Below are 24,855 nucleotides of genomic sequence, written 5' to 3' on the forward strand. Positions count from 1 at the left end.
TGGTAGCTTTAAATTGGTTCAATATTTTTAGGCATGGAACGTCAATTGGGAGATCAAGTGCATGATGATACAGCTCCAGGGTGAGAGTGTAATATTCTCCTCACTGTCCGCCGATTGCAAGGTCATCCACGAGTTCATAGGCGGCTACATCTTTATGTCAATGCGATCGAAAGAAACGAACCAAACGCTTAATGAGGAATTGTTCCACAAGCTGACGGGGGGTTGGAATTAATAACACCTTAACAAAAAGGGAAGGGATGAATTGAAAATGTTAAAATTGTTTTTTTTTTCTATCGGAGGGTGAATTTTCGCCACTCGTGTCGAAAAAGATTCACCTGTGCAGTGTGTAAATAGTAAATCTATGGAATTTTACCGCTAAGTTATGATTCGTCATGTAAGCAGCTAACAAAGCAGCAATACGACCTTTCACGAGAGAAAAATACTTAATAACAATAGACCAAATCAGGGCATACTGCTGGAAGTCTATTCTATTTCGTCAAGACAATCGACAGCAACACAAAGCGCACATGTTAACATGCAATAAATAACACGTTCTAATGCTTCGAAACGCCAATAAAAATGCCAAAAGTGTCTTCTGTAGCTTTCTCACGACGAGGTGAAGAAGGTAACAATTTAGATGTGCAGCAGTTAAATGTTTTTATTACGATATCATGAGTATAGGTATTAGATGTTACATAATAGGAATTTGCATCGCACAAATAGTGCTAGAGCATGAGGTGGGAACGTTTCCTACTTACCCTTGGTTTCGTAGATTAAAAAAAGCGAGTTGAAATTAAGTTTTAACATTTGAAGAAAAAAAAGGTTTACATCCAATTCTACCGAGTTGAGAGCCGGTTTGGGCTTCCCAGCGTTAATTATATTCTAACAAAACTCTTAGAGAACTTAACAGCCTTCATGTAACAAAATGTGTATAATATATACGTTGAATTAAATTATACTAAACTGTCCTTTCAATAAATATTTCTTTCAAAACAAAAAACGTTCGCTTCGATTCGAGTTGTTGTAAATTTATTTGAAGATCTTAAAGCCCTAGTCTTAGGTTAGGAAGTGCTACGTCTTCTTCCGGCTACCCGAGAAGATATTTAAATATTTTCCGCGCGTCATTTCCTTCGCCTCCTGGACCCCTAACTGGTAGGCCTGATCGTAGAGTTTTTTAACCTCCGCTATGATGCCGTTCGCCGATAAGGCACCCAATTCTATTGAGTATTTATTGCTTAACTTGAAGAATAGGCGAAATAAAAATGAATACTACTTACGATACATCGAGTTGATATCATCCTGCGTCAGGCCTTTCGTCCATGCCGGTGGTGAAAAGTTTAGATTGGGAGTGCTGAACCGATCGACTGCTGGAACAGGGGAAGGAAAAACTAATCAAAACGATTCTTTGATTCCAAACCACATGATCATTAACAGGGGGTTCTCCAAAAGATCATAGAGGTAGAGAGAGGGATTGTTGATAGAGAGCGAATGATGTGGTCTTCTTTATGGAGTCTGTTACAGAAGATGAGGGAAGCGGCGAATTAACCGCCTGATTAATTTTGGTATTATGGTGAACACCACCACCCTCCTCAGAGCCTTCGATCTTAAAATTTTTTCCTGTGTTAAAACGCCCTTCTGATGAGAATTGTGAGTACCTTCTTGAAACCTTTCAATGTGCCTTCTAGCATCTACTACCTTCCACTCGTCTACGCGGAAGGTGCAATCGCGCCGTCTTAGGCTTCGAACACCTTCTTGTCGTCATGGTTTTCAATATATGTTTATTTATGTTTGTTGGAAGAAAAAATAAAACAAAATACTTCTCGGTCCAAATTTAAATCCCTAGTAGGCGGAAAATGATACAACACGGCGTCACCAACGCCTCCGCCAATAGAAGGTAACGCAGAAAAAATGCGATGCGTCTACGCGAAAGGCAGTCAAGTGCGCAGTGGAAGGCGATAGGCGACCGCCTTTGTTGGAAGACGAAGTTGGAAGGTTCTGGTTAAAAGGTGTCCCAACGGAAGGCGCGATCACACTTTTTAATTTGTATGGAGAAGACGTCATTACGCCGTGTGTGTATGTGGGCCTGGGCATTTAGGGTTCGACATTACTTTTTTACTATTTTTATTATTGATTTTATTAAACAAAAGTTGCTTGAACCTAACCTAACCTAGAAGCCGTCATAGTTTCTCCCGCGAAACAAGGTGTCTAGTATCAAACCTTATTCCAGCGAAGGAATATCTAGAAAACTTCCTATTCAAAAACTAATCAACAGAAAACTGCTACGAATGTCTGTTTGTGGGGATGGAATTTTGTGGTCATCCCTGGTTCTGGAAAAAAGGCTGCTGCACTATGGAACTGGAATTTTCATGAAGATTTTTCTCTAGGAGACGAAGCTTTTGATATATACCGCTAAACAGAATTAGGAAAGTCGATTTCCATTGGCACCCTACAGTTTATGTCATGCGATAAACAATTCTAATGTGGTCCTCGAATTAACTCTAGACTGAACTACGCTACGGTTTATTCAAACAACACGTGCGTTGCACAGTAAGCGGTTTCGCTAAAGAAAGCCAGAAAACACTACATCTCTTACGTTGTTTTCTCCTATTCTCTCTTCAATATTCTCTCGCACTCATATCTCTACAACACAACCAGTATGTGAGCGCGCCAGACCAGTTTTTCTAATCCCGTTTTGCACATGAATGTCATTGATTTAGGTCACTCCGGTTACTCTCTCTTCAATATTTCCAAATTCACATTTTTATTAATCACTAAACGTAAGTTGTTGCAAAGGTTAAGTTAATTGCTGATCAATGCAAACAAAAATAATCGAAAAAGTAGAACCAATTCCAGGCAGCACCAACTTTTCAGTTTTGTAATTGACTGTCTTTAACTTTTCTGCGAGTTTAATGAATGAACAATTCAAAGGTCATAAATTTCGATAATCAGCTCAAAACTTAACGCTTACTGAAATGTGTTAATAATTTAGCAGAATTATGCTCATCAACGGCTTTACTGTTCCGGAAGTGGAATGTAGTAGCACTTGGATTTCGCTGTAGTTACGGAAAAAACTGGTTAGACTTAGTTACAAGCGCCATTACATATAAGTAATGATTTTTTGTTACCGGTCTTTTTCTCTTCGAGCGTAAATATCTATAGAGTGAATTCAAGCGATAAGATAACTCTAAGGCCAATCATGTTGCTCCAAGAACTGAGATTTAACTACCAAATCGAAATTGGATATCATCTGGTCCGAGTTTAGAATCAGAACACAAATTTGATCTATTTGATAAATAATTAAATCACGTAGTCAAATTACACCAATCGTGTTTTTCAGACAAATTTTATGAAACAATTTTGATTTATAAGCATAAATCCAGCACACTTAAATTGTTTCAAATTAAAGGTAATAATTGACAGATGTTATTGGTGTCAACGCACGCACCACCGCTAATGGCAAATCTGTCTCTTTACAAAAACTAGCAAATCAAAAAGAAACTCGCTCAAATAGAATTTAGCACTTTAACTTCTTATCAGATGGAACAATAAATTTGCATGTTTTCAAAACGATCCCAGTAAAAAGTTGTCAAATTCATCTATTATTACCAAACTATATATTGTTAGTTACAATTTCCTCTCAAAAACTCAGTTTTGGTGAAAATGCAAATAGATTCAACCGAGCACTAAAATCGATCTCAGTGAGCGTTGTATCTCAAAACCAACAAAAATGAATTCTGAAAAAACGCTAAAATATTGAATATTATAGGAAAATCGGGACAAATGCTAAAACATGGAAAATAAATCTGGACGCCCAAATAGGGTTTTAAAATCAGGACATTCCCTGCTAAATCCGGACGGATGGTATCCCTATGTATTGACCAGCAACGGTCTTTAGTTCATGCTTGAAGAAAACTTCGAATTTTGTTTAAAGATTCTAAACTTTGCAGAGATGAAATTTAACCGAAAGCTCATAAGCTCCGTTATTATTTCGAAGCACTTACCTTTCTGCGGCCACATATGTGGTGAATCATGGTCCAGCTTCTCCAAACTCATCAGATTTGATTCGTCGTCCAATTCTAGAAAACATTTTTGCAGAAGCCATCTCAGCCTAATGGAACAATCAATTTACCTTCCTTTATTTTCAAGGGTGTACTTCTTCCATTAGACTCAGTCATAATGGAAGTAGCGTAGAGCCGAAATGAATGTAGTTTGCTTTGTTTTTTAATAAATCGGCCAAATCACGCGAAAACGATTGAAACCATAACTGAAAAGATCACCAACAAACTTTGATTTTTCGTTTACCAAAACAAACTTTTTACAAAGCCAGTGATGCCAGAAGTTTGGAAACGAAATAAGAAACTCTTGAAAGTGTTCACCTAGGGTTGTGAAAATCTTGAAAATGCAATTCTGAAATATTAGCAATTGCAATCAATTTTGTAGAAAAATGAAAACAGCTTCAAAGGCGCACTTATTGTCTCTTAACCAAGGAACCAACTTGAGAACTAATCTGAGGTTATAGATCTGGACATTCCAGTTTATGCAGACTTTTTTACGCCAGATACGAGCACGGTGAACAGTAGAAGAACTAATTCTAGACGCGCCTTCTCTAGGACATCAAACTTACTTCGAGTAGAATGCGCTAATTTCTTTTCTTCTACTTTTAAAAACCAAACGCTTTATTTTTAAAACTATGGCATAAAATTATATTCACATTCGATTATTTGTCCATTTTCTCAGATATTTCAGCTAAAATATTGAGTAACTGATCAAACTTCTCCATTTTCTCATGATGCTGGGCGGCTTTTTCCCGGTCCCTTCTAGCTTTGCGCTCGGTTTCTCTCCTGTATGCAACAACCAGGGAAGCAGATAAATCCGAAGTTGCGGGCGTTTCATCAGAATGGTCCGCCCAGGTTCCTGCGTCATCAGATGGTTTCACCTTCTTATTTGAAAGCACTTTCAAAGCAGGGCTAAACTTCCTTTTATAAACAGTAGGAGTCATCATAACATCCGGCTCGTAGGACGAATCGAGCTTCGCGATCTCAGCCATTGCCTCGGCAAACGGTGTTCGATTGATAGGCCGATAATTGTTTGGCCGCAGTTTACTTTTTCTCGAGAGGCTTTTCAAACGATTCTCCACTTGAGTTGCACTAAACGACACACCGAGCTGAGTGTTCATATCTTCGCTTACACTTTCATATATTTCCCTTTTACTTTTGTATCTTCTCCTTTGGCCAGTATTTCGAAGTTTATCGGTATATAAAGCGAGCATTACGTGTGTTTGTTCCTCATTCCAGGTGTGAATAGTTTTGCTGCTCATCTGACTTGCAGAACCTTGATCTTGATGCGCAGAGTATTCGCCAACTATTTCCTCTTCTATAATTTCATGCTCCGGTTCACCCTCGCCTGTGAATGAAACATAGCGCCAAACCATCCCTGAAGTTAGATTTAAGGCTGACAATTGACATACTATTCAGAAAATTTCTCAAAACATTTCCTGTGAAACTAGACAGTTTACAGTTACAGTTAATTTGAAGGACAAACGGCTGAAGAAGGTTCTATTCAATCAAACAGATACATGATGTGGATATGTACCTACGATCCAAATAGACTGTTCTTACCTTTTTCTGGCCATAGGTCAAGATGCCGCACGGCGATATTTGTCTCGTCGTTCATTTCTAGAAAGATGAAATATAAGAAAAACCCTGTTGTTTTATTTGAAACAACTTACCAATTTTTGTATTGAGGGAGAGACGGCAGGATTCGGAATCCGTCATAATAAAATCAACTTGCAAGCAGTTCCGACGCTTGGTTTATGTGTTACAAACTCCAGTACAAACAGTTTACAGATTGTTCAGGTATAACGTGCGTATGCGTTTACCGGTGTTTCAAATTATCTTTGCCGATGGAATGATTTTGTTATTTACTTGAACTAATGTCGATTTGGTTTTCGAGATGGTGCTACACCAGAGCTACTTTTTCGCACTGCCTGCACACGAATTAAATGGTGCAGAAGGAAAAAATACCTACAAAGCTACAAATCAGAGATGCCAGATTTTTCTTTTGGAAAAAAGTCTTTATAAATTTACTCAGGCAAACTTTAAAAAAAGCACACTCTTAGGAAAAATGTAAAAACTGCAATTTAATAAAAGTCTGCATATTTGGTACTCTTACTACGAATGCCGTCAGAGCCAGAGATGCAAGATGTTGTTGAAAAATGTCTGCAACTGTTCGAAAAACCGATAATCTACTTGAAATCTAAAACACATATCCGGAGTGATTGGCGATTAGGGCTCAACTAACAAAATGTAAACAAATTGTTTTATTACACTATTGAGTTTGAAAAGACTTACGAAATTCATGAGAAGAATCCTTTCTATTGTATAAATCGATAAAATTATTTAAATCAAGCTTTTAGTGAAGGGCGATAAAGCAGTTTACCCAACTAGGCCCTTTACATTGTTTTGAAGCAACGGGCTTATTTGCGAAATATTTCGTAAACAGGCGAGAGTAAAGGGCGGATCAACTTTTGTTTTCGGAATAAAGGCGCATTGGAACGGGTGCAACTGGAGAAAAAATAAAAACAAGGCGAAAGAAAGATGGGCGAATCTCGTTGTCAGAATGCTTTAAGGCGAAATAGAGGTGGGCGAATCTCGTTGTCAGAATGCTTTAGGGCTCATTAGAAAAAGGTTAGAAGAAAAGTGCAGATTTAAGCCATGAATGCACAAATTTAATGTAGTATTGTTAGGAAACTATAAGCCAGGTATATTTTTCGTCAATTTTTGGTATTGATGTTAATGTTAGTCACTTCCTTTGAAATTACGATTTGAAAATGTACTTGCAAGTTTTCAAACTGATATTCCCCAATGTTTATCTTTTGCCAGTTGCGCCCTTATCGCAAATCACTCCGGATATATCTGTGATTCGGAAAAATTTCACATACAAAAATCTACACAAATTTTGAGAAAGACTGCGTATATTCAAGGAGACTCTGACAAAAATCTGTAGAAACTAAAAAACTACAACTATCTACGAGTCAACAAAAATCTGCACACGGACTTTAAAAATCTGCTTTTTGCAGACAAATCTGCACGTCTGGTCTCCCTGGCCAAAGCCATGTTGAAAAATAAAATGACAGCTACATACACTAGTGCATTTACAGTATATGTCCATGCCCGTGCAATATTCGGTGTAGCAGGTGTAGCACCACTGGAAAAACGAAACCCGACACAAAACACAAGCCCAACTCAACACAAGCCCTGGCCGAGCCTTTTTCTAACCAGTTCACTGAGCTGGCATTTCTTGTTTACAGTTCCAACCTGCTTAAGCAGAGTACACGTACACTAGTGCAGAACGGTTTTCTATCCGTGTGACACTGAATCTGGGTAATATTTAACTGCAATGATTTTTCCTGCCACTAGCGCGCCCTGTGGGATCTAGCGGAGGATAAAATGCAAGATACGAATTGAGATACAGAGTTGCCAAAATTCTGGCTTTCTCAACTAAAGACAACACAGAACTTTTATCGTCAACGAGAAAGCTATAACGAAGAGGTAAATCAAATTGTAATAAATTGTTAAATCTCTGATAAAAAATCTTCAATAAAACAAAAGCTAAAGCATTGATATGAAATTATTTACTGTTGAGTTTTCACTTCTTGTCAACAATGTGACATGCAAATTCTTTGTATTATTTTTTTTTCATGTTTTTTTTTATCAAGGTGTTTTTCAGCTGGTTCCCCGCCGAAGTTTTGCATCAAACAATTACTACTAACTACGGAACGACTATGGAAAATCCATCCATTTTCAATTATTACGCATATATCTAATAATGTGTTACGTTCTTGATTCGAAATATCAATCATACCTTCCCTTATACAAGTAACCTGTTCAAGCTAAAAATGAATTTAAAAATAGAAGTACATATTCGAGGAACATGTTAAGTCACTTCAACCCGAAGCCTTGGCGAGTCAAGTGTAGAAAAACTTGAAACCATATCGATCTTTCTTTCAACAAAGAACAAAAAATGGAGATTTTTATTACTTTTTATTATTATTATCACACGATTGATGTTTGAACTTATTTTTCTTACACGCAGAACGTATTTTTTGCGCTGCTATCCTAATTATTTTATAAATAAAAAAAAACACTATAAAACAGGAAGGACTAAAACTGAATATTTTTTCTCCTTCGTTTTAAATGCAGGGACATGATTTTACAAATTTCACTCCTCTCGTTGCCGATTGCCACGCTAGCTAGTAGCACACGCGCTGTTCGTCGTTGGTAAAATATGACAAATCTAAATGATTGAAAAATACGAATGAAGGGATAGCTTCCCTCCGAAATCACTGACGGAAGGAAGATTAAAAAATTACTCATTTCCTTGTACGATTTGGAATTCTGTTTTTTTCCGACTCGACACCAATTTTGTGTAATTCTACCTGCGGTATTACCTATGTTCCATTATTTAATTTAGAAATTCTCTCTACATAGTTGCCACTATAACGGCAGTTTAACTGCAACACCTAGAGTAATGCTACGAAAGCAAATGAAACCATTTCAACGGATATTTCAGTGTTTAATACACTATTTCGCAAAAGAAATGTAGAAGAAAGCAGTGTATTGAATTTGAATTTCTTTAACAACTTTGTTGTCAGTTACTCTAAATGGATCACTACCAAACTAGAAGTAACAGCTTTTATTTTTTCATAATTTAAGTTTTTTTTTTGCAGATTTTTGATGTCCATAGTGGCAAATGCTTCTCATGTTGAACTAAGGAACTATAATTCGCAATGATTCACAGCAACATTTCGTGCATTTCATCTATGGCATAGCCACCAAATTTCAACAATTTATTTTTTTCCTACTTTTTAAATCAAGCCCGGCAGACTGGTTGTAGAAACAATAAATTTTAGATTGTAAGCTTCGTTTCGCTAACCGGTTTGGATGCGTTCCGGTGTCACACTGCTAAAGTACTTATCCTGAAAAAATATCGTTGATAGTCAAAATTTTACATACATTGTTAATAATCGGTAGGCAGCCAAATTTTATACATTTTTTTTTAAATGAAAGCTAGTCTATTTCTGAAAACATAAAAAAATCCGTGTAGAGCAAGCACAAGACTTCGTTGTTATTAAATAAGAGAAAAAAATAATACCATTTCCGTATTCTGCGAAAAAATATTCACAATAAATCCAGTTTTTTTGTGTGTAAATATATTGGACTTTTTTACGCTTTAGTCACAGTTAGCCTCCAAATACATACTTGAACCCTACTTATTCAGAGTTAATTCAATTTCTTCGCCAATGATGAAGAATGTGCTACGCGGAAATATTAACCATTGCTTTACTTTTTTACTTTTTTTTTTTGCTCTCAATTCTGCCACTGAATACGAGATCAAGAAATTTCAATATTGTATACGCTAACCAACCAGTATTCCGGTGCCTTAGTGCGAATCGTTTCGTTTATCCATTCGGGTGTTCCTGTCCAGTCCTCGCAACAATATTCAACGTTACTTTTCATGGAAAAGTAAACGCAATTGTAACAGTTTGATGGGTGCATTCCCCAGTTAGGAAGTATTGTTAACGTTTTTTTCGTTCTCTTCCATTCTTCCTGCTCATTTTGTTTGCAACTTGAGTATTCTTTACGTTTGGCCTATCTCTGGAGTGTGACTGTATGTTTGTTTGTGTTTCAATGTACTGTGGGTGTGTCTGTCTGTATTTTGTAACGGAAGATGCAAACGAATAGAGAGATCTCTGGGTTAGCCTAGGGGGACAATGCTGGTACGATCGACGGTACGAATTCCGCTGCTAGAGGATTCAAAGTCGATGTTTCTACGTTCACTTTCCGGTCTTTATTGATCTGCAGCGTGGTCAAGGCGCTGCACAAATCCTTTGAGCTAAGCGGTAAAAAAGAAGCATTCATTACAAATTGATTCATCGAGCTACAAACACAATATTTCGAAATATCTTTGTAGGACTATGAAATTAAATTCGTATGTTTTTTTTTTGATATTAGAAATTATAGAAAATATGATAAGTCAATTATTGGAAAGCTAAACTTCGCTAATCGCTAATTGAATGCTTAGTTCTCATTTACCTCTCCATCGAATTGATGCTATCATTCAGGGCTGCAGCCGCCTCCCGATCCTCGCACTCCTGCGCCTCCAGTTCGTCCTGTAGCATTGCCTCGATACATTGCTCCATAAGAGCTTCCTCTTCCAACCGTTGCATTTCCTGCTTGTCAAACTCTTCCTCGTTCTCCATCCACAAATACTCGGAGAAATCCTCATCGTAATTGGGACCTCCAACCGAGCTGTCCTCGTTGGGAGGAGTTATATAACCCTCCGGATCAGAGTCATAACTGTCACTAAAGTTACCATTCGTGGAGTAGCCACTGTTGGTGCTGCTGCTGCCAATATTGTGATCGGGCATCTTCATTCTCATGCTCTATAGACCGAGTAAACATTGTCGTCATGAAAAATCTTTAAAAACTATAAGGTACAAATATTGATCAATTTGACTATTCAAGGACTTGACACTCGCAACGGTCGTTCATTTGTGCTCAAAAATATTTGCATTCGTGTGTGTCCTTCTGAACTGTCCTTCTAAAAAGCAAATGGATGATATCCATTACAACTTTTGACTTCCGCTCTAGAGCTAAAAGTCGAAAAGGGAATGATCCTAATACTACGTTAGTGAAAAAATAGCCACGTTGCTAATCTGTAGCAATTATTAAAATTGCAAGCAAAAAACGATAAACATATTCACATTTTGCAATCTGGAACGCATTCTACGCATTAACAAAATTTATCCAATGGCGATGGGGGGAAAGGTGACCATCAAAGTATGAATTCTACAGTTTACAAAAGTCTTACCTAATTTTCCTGATTGTAAGCAAATAGAAGGATCTTCAGATAGCAAATTTTTGAAGCAACTTGAAGACAATTTAGAACACTGCAGAATTTCGAGGTAATCAATAAAAAAAGACAAATATTTCACCTTTTCTGCACAAAACAGTAAACTTTCGCCTACTTTGTTACTTCTTTTTCTCTTTCGATGCCTTCTTACCTGCTGTCAAAAGTAAAATTTAAAAGGTTAATTTAATGGTGGGATTCACCAAAAATAACCTTCATGTACCCCTCCAACAAGAAAATTTATACACACTCGTGAATAATAACTCCAAAAAGAGTAAGATTCGACACATTTTCGTAAGAAGTGGAACCAGCCTGAAACTGAGTAACTCCGGAAATACGCTTAATCGCCTTGAAAAATATTTATGATCAACCACGACATGTACAATGCCTTCAGCAACGGGATTTGCCTGAAAACTAGCAAAATTTTGCTGATTTTTTGTGTGTTGTATTCAGGGGCCTATAAACGTCAACATTTTGCCTACCAATCATAAATTCATCACGGCGGTAATATTTCAATTTAACTGCTTACAAAACTTATATTATTCAATGAAAGTGCACAGTGTACTGAAAACAAATGTTGAGCTCTTGTTTTTTTCAATCTAAAACGACATTTACTCGAGAATAAGTCTACCGACAAAATGAGACGTTTACTCTATTTCACTCGTTTTATGGCAAACCAACCAAAAAGTGGGTACCAGAAACGCTGGTACCAGAATCAATGAGTGGTAGATGGAAAATTTATGGAGTTTGACAGCCACAAGAGCCCCCTGGTTGTATTTACAGCAATAGAGTACTAAAGCCCTATCCTGATTTTGATCTTAATCGATAAAGCATGGCTTATTTATACATGTTACATTCTTAATTTTCTTTTTTCAAGCATTATTTAGTGAAAAAAAATGTTTTTCGTTTTTTTAAATACTACAAAACAGCGACGCACTTTCACGGCAACATTGCACAGTGAAACTATAATATTGTTCGAAAGCAAACCAAAGACAACACTGATAACACTGGTACAACCATCATCGTTGCTCTATGTTCCTGTGCATGTACTGTCAAATGGTTTCAAAATTCAAGCTCTGTGGTGAAAACCAATGGGCAAATTTATCATTGTTGTTGTCGGTTTTTCAAATGTCAAAACTGTACAATAACGTCAAAGTAGGAAAATTACTCAACTTTTCGTTTTCGAATTTTCTTAAGTTCTCTGCATTTTCTGACATGCAAAAAAGCGCTATTGTGTTTGTGAAAGCCAACTTTATCCTGTTCATTTATAAAAGCAAGTTTTTATATTTCATTTTAGTCCCCTATTGGGAAAAATGAAATTTGATGATAATTCAGCAATGCTCAATTGCATAAAAGTGACAGATTGTTTGCTGCATGTTCAGTAAAATAAAATACAACTTGCTGGTTAGTCAGCAATGACATTTTGCTGTATATTCAGCAAATCAAAAATCAATTTGCTTGTTAACCAGTTAGTGTAAGGGAACCATCCCACCACCCTCAGGCACCAGTTTTTACCCACACACCGGATCATAGCCAAATTTCCATTGAACTAGAAATGTGTGTTTATCATATCAACTTTTAAGTTAATCAAGCCCAACAATAACTTAGATATGGTCCCATATCAGCTATCATAAACTTAACAATGATATCCTTCCAGCTGCACTGCGGTTCCGCTCGTTTAACTTATGACAGCTTGACGTAAGAATTTTTGACATACCCAACAAACAATTTTGTTGGATAACGGCTTGTTAAGCTATAGTTCAGCCGAAATCCACTGAATAATAGCTTATTAAGCTGTAAAACAAGAAAATTGTTTGCTGGGTATTAATTTTTTAACTGTATTTCTGCAAACATTCATTTACTGTTTTCTGCTCAGCAAAAAGTTTAGCATAAGCAAATAGGTGTAGTTTCGCGAATCACTGAATCGATTACTGGGGTGACATTGCGCATTTCGTTTCGAGCAATTCGAACAAAACTAAATGATCGCTGGGGGCGCTTTGTTTCGTTTTTCGTATTTTTTTCGACTTTGCGGGTTAGATGAGCCGCAGGACAAATGACAATGACAGGTCCTTTTAAGCTTAAAGCATAACTGGCAGTATGTGACCTACTCGAAAATAGCGAAAATCGTTCGAATCGAGCTGCACAATGCCACAATGCCTCGTTTTCAATAAATTGATATTGATAGTAGATTTAGTGCAATTGAAAACGAATGTGCTAACTCTCACAATTTTTGATAACAAAATGATTTCAGTGCAACCTGGTGGGGGTGACACCTAAATTTTCCGCCCCGGGTGCCGTGTCACCCGGTCACGCTACGCCACTGTGGTGATTACTGCACACCTTCGAAACAAACAATATCAATAAGATTAACTGCGTTACATTATTCCGTTTTTATATATACATTAATTATACACCTCAGCAACAAGACAGCAAAGAGACACGTTTGTTTTTTTGGACGCAGTTCAACGACTATAAAATTATGAACTCTTTTCAAAGCAGAAAGAAAACGAACAATCAGCGCGTTCCTGTGAGAAATTCGCCCAGCTGTCAGTTCACTTCACTAACGAACACGATTTGCTAGTTGGGGTGGCAGTCGTGACTCAACGAACGAATTTCAGCTGTACATATTTGAAAGATTTCCCGAAAAAAAATTACATAGTTTTTGCCCTTTTTAACATGATAAAGGGGGGTCGTTATGTATCTTAACAGCATTTTTTCAGGCATTTTCCCCATACATTTAGAAGTCACTGACAATGTTTTTCATGGTAAAATTATTGTCGGTGGTAGATTCAACAACAAAAAACGTTATTAAAACATGGTAATGACAACAATCGTTTACAAGCTTACAGCAAAAATGCCGTGTTTTTATGCTTACAATGAAAAACACGGTATTTTTACTGTAAGCTTGTAAACGATTGATGTCATTACCATGTTTCAACGTTTTTTGTTGTTGAATCTACTACCGACAATAATTTTACCATGATAAACATTGCCAGTGACTTCTAAATGTATGGGAAAAATGCCTTAAAAAATGCTGTTAAGATACATAACGACCCTCCTTTTTCATGGTAAAAATGGCAAAAACGATGTTTTTTATTGTTCTGGACAATGATATTTAATGTAAAATTGATGTATCTACAATGAAAAACATAGTTAAATTATGGTATAGCTATGTACAATTACAGCAATTTTTAAGGTTTTTTAAATGTTTTTTAAATGTTATTTTTTTCGGGTATAAATTAGATGAAGACCGCGTTAAAGCCCTCGAAAATAATATAAATTTGCTCCTAAGAGTATAATCTCAACGGATTTTTTGAAAATGGGTAGATTTAGTGCTACTGAAAACGAACGTGCTAACTTTCACAATTTCTGATAACAACATGGTTTCACTGCAACCTGGTGAGGGTGACACCCAATTTTTTTGCCCCGGGTGCCGTATCACCCGGTCCCACTATGCCACTGTGGTGATTACTGCACACCTTCGAAGCAAACAATATCAATAAGATTAACTGCGTTACATTATTCCGTTTTTATATATACATTAACTACACACCTCAGCAACAACGCTTAACGACTTTAAGATTAGGAACTCATTTCAAAGAAGAAGAAAGAAAACCAACAATCAGCGCGTTCCTGTGAGAAATTTGCCCAGCTGTCAGTTCACTTATTAGCGAATTTATTTACTCCACTGTGTTCGGGCAAATCTGCCGAGGAATAAAGAAACGAAATCGCAATTTACAACGCAAGTGAGAAAGAGATGCCAGATAATTGTTCACGAACTAAGTACGTGTCGTGGCGGGTTGGAGCTGAGGGGGCTTATTACGGATGTCACCTCACGGTGAGAACGAAGTGAAAAAATCTCACGGTGAAAAAAGACGCGTGCAAATCGAATGGGAATCACTTCCACCGTGCCTGTTACGGTTGTCATTTTACCGTGAAGTGACTACCGTAATAAGCCCCGATGAATTTTACAGTTCGCTTCGGACAGCACGCCAGGTCAAAACTGGGTCAAAATCTAGCGAATAAAGAAGGGTTTTTACCAGACCGATGTCATGGCAACAGTTTCCTAAAGCCGCCGCCGATGATGATGGCGCTAGTATTGAAAATATGATCATAAGCTCCGTTCATTGTGCCGCATGTGTTACTGTACAGATTTTTTTCGTTCTTCTAACTATATTGAATGTAGGACTATCCAGAACGTGTAAAAACATGTTTGAGCATGACCATTTATGTCCTGCTCAAAATCCATAGAACGTTCAAAACAAAGAGTCGTTCTTCGCTTTTTGCATTCCTACACACCACTTGCAGCAACAGTTTATCTCGCATGGACGGAGCTTATTCGGCTGTTGCGCAAGCACTGACAACCTTTTGACGTATATTAGAGCCAGAGAGCCAGAGAAAAACGGCTTCAAGCGAAATGTATGGGGATGACGTTCGTGACAGGGATGTGGTTTTGACAGCAGCTGGGTTGCTTCCAGGTCGAAACGGGGTGAGCTGGTGGAATAAAGAAATTCGTTATTAACTAACGAACACGATTTGCTAGTTGGGTGGCAGTCGTGACTCAACCAACGAATTCCAGCTGTACATATTTGAAAGATTTCTTCTTAGGTAACTTTTAACCTTTATTCAGGTTCTTTTCGAATACAGTGTTGTGGGTGTAACACACCAAGATGGAAGCTACTAAACGCACCCTGCCCAGAAAAGAAACGTCAAAATCATATCAATGAACTCTGCTTCTGCTTCATTGTTTGTTGTATTTTTCGACGCGTATCGTTTTTGTATATCGTGCTCGTATTTTGGTATCGGTATAATCTCCACGACTTAGGTCCTACAGTACACAATGTCGTTCTATCATTTAAGCACCAAAGAGCGTTTACTGGCTATTGTGGATGATATCGAAATCATTGCAAAGTAAAACAAAACAATGTTTTCCAAATTTCGGGTTCGTCATCTGTTTAATTGTATGTCTTTGCGATTTTCAGGGAACTGATCGAGAACACGATTGCACCGAAGCACCAAAAAATGTCTAGCGCGGATCATTCCCAGCTGGTGGAACTGCTAGTCTCGAAAGATAAGGAAATGAAATCAACCCTACAACTTGCCGCCGAACAGGCCGGGATAGAAAAAAAGATGGACGGTCTCCGTGAGCAAGTTAAAAAACAGGACGAAGAAATCAACCAGCTGCAGAAGCAATTGAAGGAAGCGGAGCACATTCTTGCCACGTCAATTTTCCAAGCCCGCCAAAAATTAGCCAGTATATCAAAAGCATCCAAGAAAACGGTTTCTTCTGAGGAATTAATTAAATTTGCGCACCGAATCAGTGCATCCAATGCGATTTGCGCCCCACTAACCTGGCAGCAAGGTGATCTGCGAAGACCCTACCCCACGGATATTGAAATGCGGCTAGGCTTTTTGGGGAAATCCGACTTAAGTATTAACGGGCACAATTTGCAGCATCAGAATAGTCTTAACGAGATGCACCGGAACACAACGGCAGGTGGTAGTGCAACCGCTCCGGCGACCAGTGAGATTCCGGTGTCGGCCCAGAACCAGTTTGCCTGGCATCCTTCGGGTGAGTTGCATATGTCCATGGGTACAGGTGCCGCATCGGTACCGCTAGACACCCGTGCCCACAAGGATGTATCGCAGGACGACGTCGAAGTCATGTCGACCGATAGTTCCAGCTCGAGTTCGAGCGATTCGCAGTGAGCATATTTGGGATGAAAGAGGCAGGTATCGATTTCATTCGTCGACAATATAGCATAAGAAGAATATTTGTGGAACAGCTCTAATAAATTCTGGGAGGCATTTAAAAAAACTTGTTTTATAATTTTAAATTTCAAATAGATAGATAATTTTTTTTCAAGCGGGATGCTTTTTTCAATAACTTAAAAACTGTACAAAACATCGACCTCATTTCAATCACGTTTTCCGTTTTAGGATAAAAGTAATCATATATCAGTTTTCAAAAAAAATCTCAATTTTTGGTGTAAATACTGAAAACTCATAATATTGCATTTTGACCTTTAGATTAAGCTCTATCATATTCAGTCAAAGTACAAACGTATTAAAACGGTTTTCTAACTTATTTTTTCAACTCAATTAAGTCTTTTTTTACGCGGTTCCATATAAATTTGGAACGTACTCGACGACAGGATTAATGGTAGATATTTCCTGGCAAAATGTTTCGAAGTGAAACAGTGGCAAAGAGATTCTCTAGAGAATTTTGCGCAGTTTTTTTTTGTTTTCTATGTTTTTTTTCTCTATATTATAAATTTTGGTTTTCCGCAAGTTATCGTACCCATCAAAATCACCAAAAATTCAAATTAAAATTGAATCAAAGAACTAGCATCCAAAGGAAAAGGTGTCACCAGGTGAGTTGATCTAATTCTATACATTATATATCTTCAGTGTCATGCTGATCGATCCATACTCAAACATGAACAGTGTCTATTCGAGCGTCGTTGGTTACACTCATTTGATAGCGTGCGAATTTTGGATCAACTGGAACAGAGGCAAGCCTTGACAACAGAGTCCCGCCGCTGCAACCTGTCCTCTCCAAAAAAAGGGTTTTCTGCCAAACAAAGGTTGGGGAATGCTGCCAAAGTAAGTATTTTTTTAGACGGGGACATGAACGCTTAGATCTGTAGGTAAGACATATACAAGCCGGTGATCAGCCCGCACAGCCTGCTCACCGTGACGAACGACGGCCAGCGATGCGTCAACTTCGCAGCTTCCCGAGGACTGGTAGTTTGAAGTACCTTCTTTCGTCAAAAGGACATCTACAAAACCACCTAGAGATCACATGTCCGAATTAACCATGTTCTCATCGACAGCCGGTTGTTTTCAGACATTACAAACGTACGCACCAATCGCGATAAGGATATTGGCTCGGACCACCACCTAGTTACGGTATCAATACTGTCGACTGTATACCACATCGCCGAACCCCGCGGCTGAACATCAAGCAGCCCCCAGACTGCGAAGGAATACGCGCAACAGCTCGAAGCGGTACTACCCACGGCGGAGGGGCTTGGCGCGTCGTCTCTCGAGGACGGCTGGAGCTAGGGTTGCCACATCTCCGGGTTTCACCCGAAGTCTCCGGGTTTGGGAGGTGAACTCTGGGTCTCCGGGTGAACGAGAGTTTTCTCCGGGTCTGGGAGGTGAATTCCGGGGGAAAGTGAAAATTTTTCTGAGCCGGCGAAATTATTCTCAACACGCTCTGGAAACTGCATAAGTCATAAATTTGGACAATTTTTTTCAAGTTCTACCGATTGCCGAAAAACTCATAAATTTCGGCAAGTTGAATTTACGGCGTATCTTCAAAATTTACTTAATTTCATTTGAATATTTTACTGACATTATCACCAGAATTATCGAACTCGATCGGTTGTTAAAAATTGTTAAGATAAATAAGGTAATTGCTAAGATTAATGAAATAGGTAAAAAGTGTAGATCATCTGGTGGAAATAAATCAGAACAAGCATGTCAATGCAACCCCTTACTACATTGAAAACAGGGCCGGATTTAGGCGCTGGGGGCCCGGGGCAAATTTGTTTGTAAGGCCCTCTTATCTTAAAACATTTAGAGTTATCGTTCTGGAAGGTGACGAGCAAAAAAAAGGTCGCCCCAGGACTAGGGGGGCCCCTTGATTCGGTAAGCCCGGGGCATTTGCCATCTTTACCCCCCCCCCCCCCCTCAAATCCGGGCCTGTTTGAAAATCTCCGGGCGAGATATCCATATAAGGAGGCAACCCTAGCCGGAGCAACATCTGCACAGCTATCGGGAAGACCGCAATGGCGACACTAGGAGAAGAAGCACCAAGTGGCAGAAACGACTGGAGTCGAAGAGTGTGAGGCAGCGGTGAATGAGCAGAACCGGAATTGGGCGATATACCTGGACAGGTCAACGAGAGAGAACAAGGATAATTATAAACGGGCATGAAACGATACGACCACGAGGCTCAGACGAAAAAGCGCCAGCAAGAGGATCGTGAACAAGAGGAGCTAAAGCAGTTGTATCGTGCCAGTGATACGCGGAAGGTCTATGAGAAGGTGAAACAGTCTCGCAGAGGCTATGTGCCGCAAGCTGACATGTGTAACGACGCGGATGGTAACCTCACGGATGCCAGCGAGGTGGTCGACAGGTGGAAGGAGTACTTCGATGAACACCTGAATGGCGATACAGTAAACAGAAGCGGAGCAGGAGCTGACCTAGGAGCACCAGGCCCCGATGTTCATGAAGTTCTTTGTGAGATAGGGAAACTCAAGAACAACAAAGCCGTAGCCAAAGACGGTCTGCCGAACGAACTCTTTAAGCGTGGGAGAGGGGCGCTGGCTAGAGCGCTGCAATGGGTCATTTCCAGGATTTGGGAGGAGGAAAAACTGCCAGAAGAGTGAGTGAAGGAGTTCGTCTGCTCCATCTACAAGAAGGGCGACAAGCTGGAGCGCCGCAACTACCGCGGTAATTCTTATCAGTGCCGCCTACGAAATACTCTCACAGATCCTGTTCCGTTACCTATCACCTGTAACCATGAGGGCAGATCTCAATCCGAAAGATCTTATAGAAACGTCGCGAGTACAACGTGCCCTCATATCACATTCTCATCGACTGCACGGCGGCCTATGATACAGTTGATCGAAAACAGCTATGGCAGATCATGCACGACAACGGATTTCCGGATAAATTGACTCGACTGATCAAGGCCACCATGGCGAAAGCGATGTGCTACGTGCGTGTTTCGGGGATACTCTCGAGCCCCTTTGAATTGCGCAGAGGGTTAAGACAAGGCGATTGACTTTTCTGTTGCTGTTACACATCGCCTTTGAGAGTATGATCCGGAGGGCGGGCATCGACACGAGGGGCATGATTTTCACAAGGTAAGTTCAGCTTCTGGGCTTCGCGAATGACTTTGACGTCATAACACGAAACTTTGTGACAGTGGAGAAAACTTACACCCGACTGAAAGCCGAAGCCGGACGAATCGGACTGCGAATAAATGCGTCGAAAACGAAATACATGCGAACGCGAAACTCAAAGGAGAACAACGTCAGCCTCCAAACTCAAGTCTCTGTAGACGGCGATTAGCTGGTCGACGAGTTCAGTGTATTTCGGGTCACTGGTGACCGCCGAAAATAACACCTGCAAATAGATCCAGGGACACATCTGGGCTAGAAATCGTGCCAATTTTTCACTTCGGAAGACACTTCGAGTCGAGTGCGACGACGCACGAAGTTGACGCTGTTCAAAACCTTGACAAGACCGGTAATCTTCTTAGAGTTTTGGACGACGGAAAACGGCGACGGCGAATTAACCATAAGCTGTACGCTAGAGTTGGTATATTTTATATGGCCGTTTTTGAAACTATCGACCTTAATGAGCGCCGGGCTGAAAAAGTTTCTATTTGACCTCTACAATAAGCCACGAAAATTTGAAGTTGATCGGAGTTTATTGATTTACATGAAAATTGTACAATTATTTTTAAAATTTTTTTAACATATATCTCTCGCTAAACGTATTCAAAAATACTTATATTTTTATAAAATAATAACTTTGTTATTCCCAAGTTTAAAATGATCTATAACTTTTAATGTTTGTTAAAAAGTGCGGATTTTGAATGAGATGGATATTTTTTCGGTATGAATCCATTGTGCATCAAAACACGGTTATAATCTTTCATAATTTACATCAAGTAATTTTTTGACAGAAGTTCGCTATTCCTCATTATTTTTCTCTTTGGCTGGGTTACGGTCCAAAAAATCAATATTTAGTTCAAAACTCAGAAAGAAATCATCGGTTTTGTATGAAACGAGATGGGATCATATACTAGTAACTTTCAGGATTTTAATGCTTGAGATACACGACAAAAACTACAAAAGGATCCCTCGCTTTCAATCGCCTGATCATTTTTCGTTTGATTTCAAGCGGGACATCTGAGTCTAAAAGAGCCAATCCAACTTATCCTGAGATAAAATACCACAAGTGATTCTTCATCATTTCAGTTACAGCGTCTGAAACTACTTTATTAATCTCGGCACATGCGAAAGAATCATGTAGAAAATTCGTAACTTGATTAGGACATTGAATAGGCTTCGTACATCGGAAATGTACCTGAATGTAAGGTTTGACTATAAAAACAGAAATGTAGAACAAAAATGAAACAGAAATGCAATTTAATTTTTCTGTGGTCAATGATCGGAGCAAATTTATTTTCAGGCAATAACCGTTTGTTGCTATGAATCTTGCGTAGGATAAGTGAAAAAGGGTCGCTTTACAACTGTTCAGATAACGAACTAATTTTTTGTAGCAGCACCTTTAAATTTGTGACAGCTCAAACTCTAGGTAATATATTTTTAATTATAATTTTTGCCAGTGGTATAAATAATAAACTTACAAGAATTAGTTAACTGTTCCCTCTTGCACACAACTGAAATGTTGGTGGTTGTATATATGTGTTTATGTGGGTTTCGGTTACTAAAAGAGAACTCGAACCCCTCGAGTGTACGGTCGATTCAATAATGCTTTATTATTACTATTTCTTAGCCTATACAGGCCGCACGATCGCAGATCGATACGTGACCTTTAATGCTGTGCTCAGCATAATCGCCGTCGCCCGTTCCTCGCGCGGGTGGCGTGATAGCGTTTATGCTGATCACAGTGTTTACACTACTTAAGTTTATATTACTTTCTTTTGCTTATCTTAAAAGGGGCCGTATCCACCACACAACAACCGTATCGTATATCCTTTTAAGCCTCACGTTTCCTTCTGCCTTTTCGTTCCACTTCTGTTCAAATTTTAGCTCTAATTAGATATATAATTTTGTTGTGTTTTTAACTACTTACAATTTTTCCTTATTTAATTACTCATGAATATTTTTTTCTATTTTCAGGTTAGCCACCAAAGTGTCACGTTGGACTTGTCGCTTCAGGAGCACCTCGAAACGATTTGCCTTATTTATCTTATTTATAATTCTTGAACCAATAATATAATATTCACTTTTAATCCTTATAATATTCGTTACTGATAAACTCTTGTAGTCCAATAAATTGAATTGATTGAACAGTTTTTACTTGGAAAAAATAGCTTTGTAATTTAATGTAGATGAACCAATTGATAACTTGTTATAATTCGCAAATTTGCTTTCTCACCGGCTACGAACTGACAGATGATCCAGCGGCAGTTGCAGTAGGTACGCTAACTGCCTGGCCAGGCATCGTGGTGTTGGTGTGAAGCCCTGCGGTGTTGACAACAACCAAGAAATATGAATGCCAACTCCAAGAGCTCTTTGAGGGAGCTGCGTGGCCGCAAGTTTACAAAGTCCGATTTGCCAAGCGAATGATCGTAGGTTCGAATCCTAGTGTGCTTCCTCTGAACAAAATAAGTCACCCTCATAATAAACTGACCAGAAGGACGCCCAACGAAACTTCTCCAGGGAACTATAATTGGTGATATTTGGCAGGAGAAACGAGGCTTGGTATAGTACAGCAAATCAGTGTGTAAAAAGAAGGGTAAAATCTTTACACACAAGCAGGGATAAAATGATAATAAGCATGCCACTTCTCAATAGCGGTATTGCTAATAACAGAAGTGCAGGATACAGCAGATACCCGGGCATATCTCAGAATAGGTCAACTATTGGCTATGAATGAATTGGTTTCGTTTGATGCTTTTGTAAAACGGTTGAAGACAAGTGTTTAAGGGTTGCTGCTTTTGCCATATATTATATTATTGCATGTAAGTTCATAGCTATGAAGAAGACGAGTAAGATTGGTTACACACTTATTTCCGCCTTGATTGTTCGGTAATTTTTATTACGGTCGCGTTCAATAAACTTTAAATTTTACTGGTCATTCTGTAATTTCCTGAAAAATTACTGATGTCGGTTAACTTTTTTGTCGAAATACTGTTCAATAAAACTCACTTGACGAGTTCAGCAAAAAACATTGCTGACCTTTTCAGTAAACTAGAATATTTTTTGCACTTTTTTATAGTTCAGTAAAATTTTAACGATCTATCAGCACTTATCCAGATGTTGCTGAGTAATCTCTAATTGTTTTACTGAACTTTTGTATATTTTACTATACTGTTCGGTAATTTTTCTGCATCTCTCATAACAGAATCGCACATCAGAAGTCTGCCATTTTGAGATTTTCAGAAAAGTTTCGTGGCTGTGTTATTTAAAGTGTTCTACGAGCCATTTGGACAAAAAACTCTAAAAGCGGTATCGTGCTTTCAAATTTACCACCACAGTAGATTAATTTACATGGAGTCTTTAATAAAAAGTTTATATTCGCCATGATGTAAAACGTATCTAGTTTTAGTAGAATGTGCATGAAACATCAGTATAATCGTCTGAACAATCAGAATTACCTGTATAAAATTAGTCATCGGTTGCAATAGCAGCTATAGGAATAGTTACATTCATATTAATCTATATTATTATAACCGGGAAAAAGCTTACGTTGCATTTCACGGAACACATGTAAATTTGTGATGAATCATCAGCTTTGCAAATGCCGACTCATGCAGCAACTTTTGATGGACGCTTTGTAAATTTTTGCTGAGCTATCTTCTTTATTTGAAGTTTCAGCCACAATGAAAAAATACCGAACGCTCGTCAAGCAAATGAATTACCGAACAGATTACTGATGGCTCAGCTGTTGAAAACTCAGTAAAAAGTTTGCTGAGTTCGGTAAAAGAAACTAAGTGTGTAGCTTCCGACCGAACAAATCACTTAAAAGAAAACAGCAACACAAACTTGTCCGAAATACTCCAATCCACTAGCGTATTGTGAACTTCTTTGGCGATATTTTTGTCAAAGCTTGAATCAATTTAAAGCGCGCCCAAGAGTTTTGCTGTTCCATCGTAACTCACAAGAATTGCAATTTGATCAACATAAGGTCGACCGACTATATTTGTTACAATTTTACCGTCCTTATGAAATAGATTAACATTAATTTTATACGAAAAGTTCCAAACAATAATTTATAGAATACTACATTGCCAATGAAGTATATAAGAGATCATTCATTTATCACGTAACGTAACGAGGGAAGTATTCAACGAAGCGTTCGACTGCCGGGCAAAATTACGTTTCTTAGGGGTGGAAGGTACTCAAAATAGTCAAAAATTCCCGTTACGTAATATGTGAATGTCCCTAATGATATACTTTTATAATTAAAGAGTATTTCGGCGCAAAATTTACAACAATTTTAAGAAACAAAGGCTAAAAACTGCAAAAAGTGATAAAAAACCAGCATTTTTTATGAGAATCAATTTTTTCAAATATAAGCGTTTTGTGGGCCCATCAAATGACCTTGGATCAACTTATGGAATTTTTATGGCTTATTATTGGAGTAAAAAGGAAACTTTTTCCACCCGGCGCTCATCGAAATCGGCCACTCTACTGTACGCGCTGCTTGGAGTGAACCCATTGCACACCTGGCGAAAGTCAATAGGTTGCGGTGGGCCGGTCATGTCGCAAGGCTGCCGGAAGCCAACCCTGTGAAATCACTTCTTCAAAAGCAAAGCCGGCACCAGAAATAGAGGGACGCAGCGTGCACGATGGGTCGACCAGATGGAAGAAGACTTGCAGGTGATAAGATGCCTGGGGGACTGGTGAGTCAGTCAGTGTGGCAGCGCCAATTGATAATTTCTTTTATTCCAACTCTATTAGAAAATGAATCCAAATAAGTACAGACGAAGGCGCTAAGTAAGCGTTGATATATCTATATGCAAGTAGTAAGTAAAAAGCAGTGATGGCATGAACTCGTGCAAAGTTGAACTGAGTAACACTTTTCCAGATTTGAATTCAACTCGAATCTGCTTCCTCTCGATAGTTAAAGTTTTTTTGCACCGCATACTCTGATTGATTGAGTTTAAATGCGTGCAATGCATGCAGTGCACGATGTATTCAACGATGCAGGCGATGATGTGAGGCGATG

General features: G+C 38.7%; 5 protein-coding genes across 11 annotated transcripts in view; 2 read left to right on the forward strand and 3 right to left on the reverse strand.

Annotated features, from left to right (window-relative positions):
• LOC129725992 (unc-112-related protein-like) overlaps positions 1-1,012 on the forward strand; it is a 44,341-nt gene extending 43,329 nt beyond the window's left edge. Inside the window, exon 6 of the mRNA XM_055682503.1 lies at positions 32-1,012. Within this exon, the coding sequence (XP_055538478.1) occupies positions 32-232 (201 nt within the window). The 3' untranslated portion in view covers positions 233-1,012. The remainder of the gene's footprint in view (positions 1-31) is intronic.
• Positions 1,008-4,334, reverse strand: LOC129726000 (protein lin-52 homolog). 2 transcript variants are annotated; one of them, XM_055682515.1, is made up of 4 exons: positions 4,130-4,334; positions 4,002-4,076; positions 1,278-1,367; positions 1,008-1,217 (listed from the first exon to the last, which is right to left on the reverse strand). In XM_055682515.1, the coding sequence occupies exons 1-4, from the start codon at positions 4,173-4,175 to the stop codon at positions 1,072-1,074; spliced, it is 357 nt and encodes a 118-aa protein (XP_055538490.1). In that variant the 5' UTR covers positions 4,176-4,334; the 3' UTR covers positions 1,008-1,071. The 2 variants fall into 2 exon arrangements, with proteins under 2 accessions (XP_055538490.1, XP_055538499.1); XM_055682524.1 differs by having other exon boundaries at positions 1,278-1,364; positions 4,130-4,331.
• A 347-nt stretch (positions 4,335-4,681) lies between these two features.
• On the reverse strand, positions 4,682-7,417 carry LOC129728909 (uncharacterized). Of its 5 annotated transcripts, none has more exons than XM_055687410.1 (4): positions 7,317-7,417; positions 5,729-5,894; positions 5,619-5,675; positions 4,682-5,403 (listed from the first exon to the last, which is right to left on the reverse strand). In XM_055687410.1, exons 2-4 carry the CDS (start codon positions 5,772-5,774, stop codon positions 4,718-4,720), a joined length of 789 nt encoding a protein of 262 aa, XP_055543385.1. In that variant the 5' UTR covers positions 5,775-5,894; positions 7,317-7,417; the 3' UTR covers positions 4,682-4,717. The 5 variants fall into 5 exon arrangements, with proteins under 5 accessions (XP_055543385.1, XP_055543373.1, XP_055543367.1 ...); XM_055687398.1 differs by having other exon boundaries at positions 7,158-7,402; XM_055687392.1 differs by having other exon boundaries at positions 7,144-7,402.
• Positions 7,418-8,025: 608 nt separating this feature from the next.
• Positions 8,026-11,065, reverse strand: LOC129717647 (polyadenylate-binding protein-interacting protein 2). Of its 2 annotated transcripts, none has more exons than XM_055667711.1 (3): positions 10,997-11,065; positions 10,095-10,444; positions 8,026-9,894 (listed from the first exon to the last, which is right to left on the reverse strand). In XM_055667711.1, exons 2-3 carry the CDS (start codon positions 10,439-10,441, stop codon positions 9,762-9,764), a joined length of 480 nt encoding a protein of 159 aa, XP_055523686.1. In that variant the 5' UTR covers positions 10,442-10,444; positions 10,997-11,065; the 3' UTR covers positions 8,026-9,761. The 2 variants fall into 2 exon arrangements, with proteins under 2 accessions (XP_055523686.1, XP_055523685.1); XM_055667710.1 differs by having other exon boundaries at positions 10,873-11,062.
• Positions 11,066-15,612: 4,547 nt separating this feature from the next.
• LOC129731343 (mediator of RNA polymerase II transcription subunit 4) lies at positions 15,613-16,711 on the forward strand. The gene is made up of 2 exons (XM_055691244.1): positions 15,613-15,822; positions 15,894-16,711. Exons 1-2 carry the CDS (start codon positions 15,752-15,754, stop codon positions 16,618-16,620), a joined length of 798 nt encoding a protein of 265 aa, XP_055547219.1. The 5' UTR covers positions 15,613-15,751; the 3' UTR covers positions 16,621-16,711.
• The last annotated feature ends 8,144 nt before the right edge of the window (positions 16,712-24,855 follow it).

The sequence above is a fragment of the Wyeomyia smithii genome, chromosome 1 (assembly GCF_029784165.1).
Source record: "Wyeomyia smithii strain HCP4-BCI-WySm-NY-G18 chromosome 1, ASM2978416v1, whole genome shotgun sequence".
Lineage (NCBI taxonomy): Eukaryota > Metazoa > Arthropoda > Insecta > Diptera > Culicidae > Wyeomyia > Wyeomyia smithii.

Bases quoted from the DNA above. Each gene is read 5' to 3' on its own strand.
- LOC129731343 (XM_055691244.1), top strand. From the start codon at position 15,752: ATGTCGTTCTATCATTTAAGCACCAAAGAGCGTTTACTGGCTATTGTG. The intron at 15,823-15,893 runs GTAAAACAAAAC...TGCGATTTTCAG, and splicing joins GATATCGAAATCATTGCAAA to GGAACTGATCGAGAACACGA.
- LOC129726000 (XM_055682515.1), bottom strand. From the start codon at position 4,175: ATGACTGAGTCTAATGGAAGAAGTACACCCTTGAAAATAAAGGAAG. The intron at 1,368-4,001 runs GTAAGTGCTTCG...CCCCTGTTCCAG, and splicing joins ACATATGTGGCCGCAGAAAG to CAGTCGATCGGTTCAGCACT. The intron at 1,218-1,277 runs GTAAGTAGTATT...AATACTCAATAG, and splicing joins TGATATCAACTCGATGTATC to AATTGGGTGCCTTATCGGCG.
- LOC129728909 (XM_055687410.1), bottom strand. From the start codon at position 5,774: ATGACGGATTCCGAATCCTGCCGTCTCTCCCTCAATACAAAAATTG. The intron at 5,676-5,728 runs GTAAGTTGTTTC...TCATCTTTCTAG, and splicing joins CTCCCTCAATACAAAAATTG to AAATGAACGACGAGACAAAT. The intron at 5,404-5,618 runs GTAAGAACAGTC...TTTCATTCACAG, and splicing joins TGACCTATGGCCAGAAAAAG to GCGAGGGTGAACCGGAGCAT.
- LOC129717647 (XM_055667711.1), bottom strand. From the start codon at position 10,441: ATGAGAATGAAGATGCCCGATCACAATATTGGCAGCAGCAGCACCAAC. The intron at 9,895-10,094 runs GTAAATGAGAAC...TTTACCGCTTAG, and splicing joins AGCATCAATTCGATGGAGAG to CTCAAAGGATTTGTGCAGCG.